At 50.9% G+C, this 9,118-nt stretch overlaps 1 protein-coding gene across 1 annotated transcript; it reads left to right on the top strand.

Moving 5' to 3' along the window:
- Positions 1-357: 357 nt before the first annotated feature.
- On the top strand, positions 358-8,333 carry LOC140720420 (snaclec bitiscetin subunit beta-like). Its single transcript, XM_073035272.1, has 4 exons — positions 358-556; positions 6,096-6,238; positions 7,042-7,106; positions 7,500-8,333. Exons 1-4 carry the CDS (start codon positions 454-456, stop codon positions 7,702-7,704), a joined length of 516 nt encoding a protein of 171 aa, XP_072891373.1. The 5' UTR covers positions 358-453; the 3' UTR covers positions 7,705-8,333.
- Positions 8,334-9,118: the final 785 nt, after the last annotated feature.

The following is a 9,118-nucleotide window of genomic DNA, read 5'->3' as shown; positions in this document are numbered from 1 at the left end:
CATCACAACGCTTGCCGGGGCACAGAAACATAAACAGAAAAGGTTACAGTGTCACCGACACGCTCCTTACAGCAACTCGGACATGGACCACACGATGCTGACGCCGACCCTCATTGTAACATCAACAAAAACTTCACCGGGACATTGATATACCCCTGAGTGTTTTACAGACATGCCCGTCAAGGTGACGCCGACGCTTCTCACTGTGCCACCAGCACATCCCTCACTGTGACACCCTTCACCGTCACACTGACACAACACTCTCTGTGACCCGTTCGGTAGCGTGACGCTGAATCACGTGTCACTGTAAACGCTAAACATCCATCACCATCTCTCTCAGTGTCACAGATTTCTCAGTCTAAGGTCACGTCCGACCGAAACTGCCATGAGTTAAACTCAACCCTTCAATCCAAGCTTTCTGCGCTCGACTCCAATCTGTCCGATCTTAAACGAATGCACAGCGATCTCCGTCACCAGTTCACCGAGATGGAAACGAAGTATAGATCTGACAAGGAAACCAAGGATCAAATCTGTGAATTGTTGACCAGCAGAAGAGGTGAGGCATCATCCCCCTCTTTCACCCGCTCCTCATCACAGGGCAGGCATGGAGAGAGGAAACGTCACTCTGTGCTTGACATTGGGAGTGTGTGAAGAGATGGTACGGAGGGTGATTCACTCTGTGTTTGACCCGTTGAGTGTGTGATGGGGCTGCGTGCAGGAAGTTTCACTTTATCACTGAATCCAGGAGAGTGTGATGGGTCGTTGTGGAGAAGGATTCTCTCTGTGTCTGACCACGGGATTGTGAGACGTAACTTTACAGCTTCACTCTATGTCTCACTCCGGGAGTATCTGATGAGACAGTATGGATCTAGATTCACTCTGTGTCTGACAGCGGGATTGTGCGATGGGACAGTGTCCAGAGAGATTCACCCGATGTCTGACCCCTGAAGTGTGTTATGGCACTGTGGAGAGAGAGAGCTTCACTCTGACTCTGGGAGTGTGTGACGGGATAGCGCAGAGGGACGTTCATTCTATGCGATATTGTGGAGGGAGTCTGACACCATGGGAGGGTGTGGGCGGAACTTCGCTTTGTATGAGAACACAGAAGGGTGTGATGGTTCGGTTCAGAGAGAGCCTCACTCTGTGACCCGCCAGGAAGTGTGTGATGGAAGGAGATTCACACTATGTTAGAGTCGGGAGTGTGTGATGGGGCCGTCTGGGGGCAGATTCCCTGTGTGTCTGACACTTTGCTGTGTGGTGCATTGAGAAGCTGTAGAGGGAGAATCACACTCCCTCTGACATTCGTCGTGTGCGCTGAGGGAGTTTATTTCTGTATCTGACCGCTGGAGTGTGTGATGGGGCCGTGGAGAGAGAGATTCACAATGTGTCTGACCAAGTCTTTGTGTGACTGGACTTTGTGGAGCGATCTGTAGTCTGCTTTCTCATCCAGGGAGTGTGTGATGGGACGGAGCGGAAGGAGCTTCACTCTGTGTCTGACCCTGGGAGTGTGTGATGAGATGATATGGAAGGAGTAACACCCAGATTCAGACCCTGGAAGAGTGTGACAGGACGGTGTGCAGGAAACTTCACTCTACGTCTGACCGCTGGAATGTGTGATATGGCCATGGAGAGAGAGATCCACTCTGTCTTTGATCCAGCAAGAGCGTTACGAGTCTTTGCAGTGGGAGATAAACTCTGTCTGTGACTACGTGGGTGACTCTGGGGCAATGTGGACATGCGCTTAACTCCACCTCTGACCACGGGCGTGTTTTAAAGGCAGTGTGCAGGGAGCTTCATTTCACCTCGGACCGCTGCAGTGTGATAGGTCCTTGGAGAGAAAGAGATTCAATCTGCATCTGACCGTGTGAGTGTGTGATCGGCGGTGTGTATGGAGCTTAAATTTGTGTCTCACCCCGTGTGTGTGATAGGACTCGGTGTTTGACACACTGTGCCTGTGATGGGAAGCTATGGCGGGAAGGGGCGCTGAATTATTGCGTTTGGAGAATAGGTGTGTAATGTGTGTGTCTGACACCAGGAACAATGACGCGTGCCTGGGTAGTGTTCCTGTCTGTGTCTGAAACCAGTGGTGTGTGATATTACGGTGCGGAGGAAGCATCTCCCGTTTTCTGAACACTGTATTGTGTGATGTCTCCGGGTAGAGGGGCATCATACTGTGTCTGACCACAGGGGGATGCAGCGGGATGGTGCAGAGAGTGTTTCATTTCCTCTCTGATCACGGGCGGATGTAATGGGGTACTGTAGAGGGGGGTTCACTCTGTGTTTGTCTGCAGGACTGTGTAATGGGAGAGGGTGCAGGGAGCATCACTTCATCTCTGAGCCAAGGAGTGTGTGATAGTGTGGAGGAGTGAAAGCTTCAGTCTGAGGCTGACCCCAGGAGTGTGTGATGGGACGGTGTGGAGAGAGATTCACTTTGTGTTTGTCCCTCAGGAAGTCTGTGATAGGACGGTGGGAAGGAGATGTGTAGCTGACTCCTGAGGTTTGTGATGGGCGGAGTGGAGGGCGCTTCACTCAGTTTCTGACCCCGAGAGTGTGTGATGGAACACTGTGGAGGGAGATTCACTCTGTGCCTGACCCCAGGAGTGTGTGATGGGACGGTGTGGATTGAAATTCTATTTGTGTCTGTGTCTCAGGAAGTCTGTGATATGCTGGAGGGAAGGAGATGTGTAACTGACTCCTGAGGTTTGTGATGAGGAGGAATTGACGGAGCTACACCTTGTGACAGGTCTCTCGTGTGTGTAATTGGTGCCGTGTCGGAAGAAAAAAAATGAGTCTGACACCAGGAAAGTGTGATGGTACTGTGTAAACAAGCTTCAGTTTGAGTCTGACTACGGGGATGCGTGATAGGAGGGTGTGAGGGAAGTCTGTACCTGACTCCGGGAAAGTGTAATATGGCATTTTAGAGGGAGTCTCAGTGTGCCTGACCCCGGGAGTGTGTGATGGGACGGTGTGGAGGGAGATTCACTCTGTGTCTGGTCCCGGGAGTGTGTGATGGGACGGTGTGGAGGGAGATTCACTCTGTGTCTGACCCCGGGAGTGTGTGATGGGACGGTGTGGAGGGAGATTCACTCTGTGTCTGGTCCCGGGAGTGTGTGATGGGACGGTGTGGAGGGAGATTCACTCTGTGTCTGACCCCGGGAGAGTGTGATGGGACGGTGTGGAGCGAGTTTCCCTGTGTGTCTGACCACGGGAGAGTATGATGGGACTGTCTGGAGGGAGCCTCCCTCTGTGTCTGACCCAAGAGCATGTGATTTGACATTGCGCAGCGTGCAGACTGAACCAAGCATTATATGATGGGGCTGTCGAGAGAGAGAGAGAGAGAGAGAGAGAGAGAGAGAGAGAGAGAGAGAGAGAGAGAGAGAGAGAGAGAGAGAGAGAGAGAGAGAGAGAGAGAGAGAGAGAGAGAGAGAGAGAGAGAGAGAGAGAGTGAGAGAGAGCTTCATTCTGTGTCAGCCACGGGTGTGTATGATGTAACAGTGTCAGGGAGTTTCATTCTGTGTTTGTTCCCTGGATTATGTGATAGGAAAGTTTTGAAGGAGATTCCCTTAGTGTCTGGCAACCGGATGCGTGATTGGAAACTGCGGAGAGAGCTAAATCCTGTGTCTCAACCCTGGAGTGTGTGACGGACAGCGTGGAGTGAAATTCTGTTTGTGTCCATCACTCAGGAAGTCTGTGATAGGATGGCGGGAAGGAGCTTGGGACTGACACCTGAAGTTTGTGATGAGGAGAAGTTGAGGGAGCTACACCATTGAACCATAGAACACGACAGCACAATACAGGCCTTGAGCCCTCCATGTTGTGCTGACCCATATAATCCTTTAAAAATATACTAAACCCACACTACCCCATAACCCTCCATTTTTCTTTCATCCATGTGCCTGTCCAAGAGGCTCTTAAATACCTCAAATGATTTAGCCTCCACCACTATCCCTGGCAAGTAATTCCAGGCACTCATAACACTCTGTATAAAAAAAAAACTTACCCCTAATGTCTCCCCTAAACTTCCCTCCCTTAATTTTGTACATATGACCTCTGGTGTTTGTTATTGGTGCTCTGGGAATCAGGTACCGACTATCCACCCTATCTATGCCTCTCATAATCTTGTAGACCTCTATCATGTCCCCTCTCATTCTTCTACGCTCTAAAGAGAAAAGTCCCAGCTCTATTAATCTTGCTTCATATGACTTGGTCTCGAATCCAGGCAACATCCTGGTAAATCTCCTCTGCACCATCTCCATAGCTTCCACATTCTTCCTATAATGAGGTGACAAGAATTGAGCACAATACGCTAAGTGCGGTCTCACCAGAGATTTGTAGAGTTGCAACATGACCTCTCTACGCTTGAACTCTTGTGACTGGTCCCGCGAATGTGTGATGGGATGCCTTGGCGGGAGATTCAGTGTGAGTATAACACCAGGAGAGTGTGATGGGACAATGCGGAGGGAACGTCACTCTGTGTCTAACCCAGGGTGTGTATGATGTGACGGTGTGTAGTGAACTTCACTCTGTGTCTGATACAGAGTGTTTGCGATGGGATACTATGCAGGGAGCATCACCCAGTGTTTGCCCCCAGAAATGTGACTTGGAGGGAGATTCACTCTGAGTCTGACCCCCGGGAGTGTGCGATGGGACGGTGTGGAGGGAGATTCACCTTGTGTCTGACCCTGTGAGTTTGTGATGGGACGGTGTGGAGGGAGACTAACTCTGTGTTTCTGTCCCCGGGAGTGTGTGATTGGATTTTGTGGAGGGAGCTTCACTCTGTGTCTCACCCCGTGAATGTGTGACAGGACGCTGAGAATTGAAATTATATTTGTGTCTGTCCCTCAGGAAGTCTGTGATAGGTTGGTGGGAAGGAGCTCGTAACTGACTCCTGATGCTGGTGATGAGGCTGCGTTGATGGAGCTACACCTTGTGATTGGTCCCAGGAGTGTGTAATGGGGTGCCGTGGTGGAAGATTGAGCTTGAGTATGACACCAGGAGTGTGTGCTCAGACGGTGTAATCGAGCTTCACTTTGAGTCTGACGACAGGAATGCGTGATAGAAGGATGTGAGGCGAGTTTGTATCTGACCCCCGGAAAGTATAATGTGTCAGTTTAGAGGGTCTCTCATTCTGTGTCTGATCCAAAAAATGTGTCTCGGAACAGTGCGGAGGGGGATTCACTCTGTGTCTTACACCGGTAGTATTTCATGTGTCAGTGCAATGCGACGCTCACACAGTGTTCAACCCCTGGGAGTGTGATGGGTCTGTATGGAGGGAGTGTCACTCCGCGTCTGACCTCTGTAGGCTGTGAAAGGACACAGTGTAAGGAGCTTCACTCTGTGACTGACACAGTGTGAGTGTGAGGGAATGATACGGAGGGAGAATCTGATCTTTGTAGTGTGTGATGAGATGGTGCGGAAGTGCACCACTCTGTGTCTGAGAACGTGTTGTGTGTTGAAATGTTGTGGAGGGAGAATCTTTGTGTGACCCTGGGATTTTGTGAAGGGTTGGTGTGGAAGCAACTTTACTCTTCGTCTATTGCAATGAGTATGTGCTGAGACGGTGTTTAGGGATCTTCACTCTGTGTCTGATCCCGGGAATGTGTTTTGGGAACTTTTCTGCATGTCTGACATAGGGAATAGGTGATGAGACAGGGCAAAGGGAGCTTCACAATGTCTCTGATCCGGAGAGTCTGAGTGATCGGTCGGCTCGCAGAGATCGTCACTTTACAACGGACCCATAAGTTGTGATGAGGCGGTGTGGTGGGAGCTTAATTCTATGTCTCACCTCGGGAGTGTGTGATGGGACGGTGTACAGGAAGCTTAACACTGTGGCTGATCCTAGTAGGTGTGAATGGAAGGTGTGCAAGCAGCCTCCCTCTGCGTCTGACCCCGGGAGTGTGTGATGGGACGGTGCGGAGGAAGGTTCACTCTGTGTCTGGCCGGAGGAGTGCGTGATGGGACGGTGTGATAGTAGCGACACCTGCTGTCTGAATCCGGGTTGGGACGTTGCGGAGGGAGGTTGACTTTTTCTGATCCGAGTCGGTGCAATGGGAGTTATGGAGGGGGATTCACTATGCTTTGTACCTGATTTGCAGAGCAAACCTGCCCTCAGGACTGGAGTGAAAAGAAAGATCGGTGTTATTTCGTATCCTCCGTGGAGAAATCTTATGATAGTGCGAGGGAACATTGTTCAAACTTCGATGCAAGGCTCCTTGAAATGAATTCAAACGAGGAAGAGGTATGTGACTCTCGGGGTATAACACAGTTGGAATCATTTCACACCGTCCCGTCACACACTCCCGGGGTCAGACACAGAGTGAATCTCCCTCCACACCGTCCCATCATACACTCCCGGGGTTAGACACAGAGTGAATCTCCATCCACACAATCTCGTCACACACTCCCGGGGTCATACACAGTGTGAATCTCCCTCCACACTGTCCCTTCACACACTCCCGGGGTCAGACACAGAGTGCATCTCCCACCACACAGTCCCATCACAAATCCGGCCTGGTCAAACTGAGAAATCTCGATTGTGTGGATGTGTTGCCCGGTTACAAATCAATCCCACGAAATATCGAGCGGTACAGCATTTGCAATTAAACGATTGGGCTTTATGATTCTTCATTTGACTCCAGGGTTAGTATAGAAATCAAAGAGGAAAAGGGCCCATTTTAACGAAACAGTCTAATGTGCTCCTTGGAGCTCACTGTTTTTCCTTCCGTCCGTTCTCCATCGATTTCCCCCGGGTGTGATAGACTCCGGACCCCATTCCAAGTCCGCTCAGGTCTGCAGTCTACGATTACCCCGTTCTGGCATCTTCTCTCTCCATCTTCTGCCGAACAAAAGCCCGCGAATCCCTCGCTCTCGGGCTCACAGGAAAGAAAATCCCTTCCATGATGTGACGCCGCACATTCCAAACCCCCGTTATCTCTCGTCAAAGCACAAACACACTGCTGCTGCAGAGAAACCATTACATTTGCAGTGAAACATTTCCCTGGGCGTTGCATGCACATTAATCGAAGGGATTTCATTTTACAGGATTTTGTTTCCATCTCTATCGGCCATCGATTCGGAACTTACTGGATTGGAAAATGTAGATACGGGTGAGGTTTGTACAGTTACAGGTCGGTGGTGTGGGAGTGACACGCGGTCGTGGGGAGAGAGTGGGTCAGTGGGATAAATTTGGAGACTGACAGCGGGCTGTGTGGGGAGTGGGACATTGGGGCTCGTTCGTTGACTGACGCAGGGTTTTCGGGAGGGGTGGTGCAGTGGGTAAATTTGGGAACTGAGCCGCGATTGTAGGGGAGTGTGGTGTAGTGGGATTCGTACGGCCATGGACACGGGACTGTGGGGAGAACGCGGTATCATGGGATTAGTTCCGAGGCTGGCAAGGGGCTGTGGGGAGAGCGCAGATCAGAGGGATTGGTTTGGCGACGTCTCCAGTTGTCTGCTCGAGCTGTTTTGTCTCTGTTGAAATTGTCTAACCTCTTTGACAGGAATGTGGTCTCTAATATTCTGTACAAGACGTTCAATAGACCGCCCACCTGCAGTGAGTGTGACTCTTACGGTTGGAATCACAGTTACAGTTGCAACAGGAAACACAGATTCATCTGTGAGAAGTCGGCACATTTGTACCCGGATATTCCTGAAGAGATCCAAGGTCTCTGTCAACAGCCTGCCGGGCCGACTTCAGTCAAGTGAATTCACCCCACTACTCCCCATTCAATCTACCCTACCCTCAAACCCCCATCCTTTCACCTCTTTCCAATTTCTCTTCCCCTCCTTCTTACCCCAGTCTCCTCCTCTACTCGTAGCCCCATTCTCCCCAACACTCTCCCTCTCTGATCCATACCTCTCTTCCCCGCTCTCCCCGCTCCCCCTTTTACTCCCCCATTCTACAGCGTTTCTCTTTTTCCCCTTCTCTCTAACTCATTCCCATTCCACCCTTCTTCTTCCCCTCGGACCTCATTCTCTGCCTCTCCTCTCTCCGTTCTCTCCAAACACTCTAACCTCAATTCTGTGCACTTTGGCTCTCAATTCCTCAACCCAGGGGAAAAGGACTGAGCGCATTCACCCTGTCTGTGCCCCTCCTGGCTTCATATCCACGCTTCAAGGTACACAGACACATCATTCTTGCCTTCTCACCAGAACCCAGACCCTCGAGTCCCGGCAACATCCTGTTAATCTCCCTCTGCACTCTTTCCAGCTCAGTGGCATCTTTCCTACAGAAGAGCGACGAGAACCGAACACCGCCCTCCAGGTTCGGCCTCAGTGTCGCCTTGTACAACTTCAATGTGACCCCGGTACGGTGCAAAGATGTAAAGTTAACGTAATTTGTGAGAATTAAAAAAACTGCAACAAAGGTGAATACCGAGGGAGTGTTTCAGTGTTCAGGGAGCGTTCGCAATCTGATGGCGGAGGGGAAGCAACTGTTTGTAAATTGCTGAGTTTTCAGGCTCCTGTACCCCCTCCCCGATGGTACCGATGAGCACAGGGTATTTCCCGGCGGGAGGGGGTCCTCGCTGATGGATGTGGTCTTCCCGAGGCTTTCCTTCTTGAACATGTCCTCGATGGAGGGGAGGGTTGTGCCCGTGATGGGATTGGCTGAGCCTAGTGCCCTCTGTAGCCTCTGGCGACCCTCTGCGTTGCAGCCTCCACACCAGGCGGCGATGCGACAAGTCAGAACGCTCTCCACAGTACATCCGGAGAAATTCGCGAGTCTTCAATGACAGACCACATCCCCTCAAACTCCTAACCTTGCAATCCCCTCTGTACCGGGAGAGATATGGATGGTGGAGAAGGCAGGGGCCGGGTTGAGTCCAGAATACACTCCGGCTCAGTCTCGAAATAAACAAGACCACAGTGATGAAATCCAAAGATAAATTCACAAACAGCAGTACAAGAAATGGATCCCTTACGGTTGAGCGCTGAGTGCTCGGCGCGAGACCTTCACCGACAGACCTTCCATGAAGGAACATTGGCAGACAATAATTGGCAGTCTGAGTCTTAAAGGGAAAGTGACAGCGAACTACTCTCCGAGGAATGGGGGTGCTGAAATCTGGATGCCTGAGGCTGTTCTGTCAGGAATATTACATGTACTTCGTGTCACATGAAT

This window comes from Hemitrygon akajei, unplaced genomic scaffold (assembly GCF_048418815.1).
Source record: "Hemitrygon akajei unplaced genomic scaffold, sHemAka1.3 Scf000042, whole genome shotgun sequence".
NCBI lineage: Eukaryota > Metazoa > Chordata > Chondrichthyes > Myliobatiformes > Dasyatidae > Hemitrygon > Hemitrygon akajei.
The sequence above is the reverse complement of the archived record's forward strand: the minus strand, read 5'-3'. Positions and strand labels throughout refer to the sequence as shown.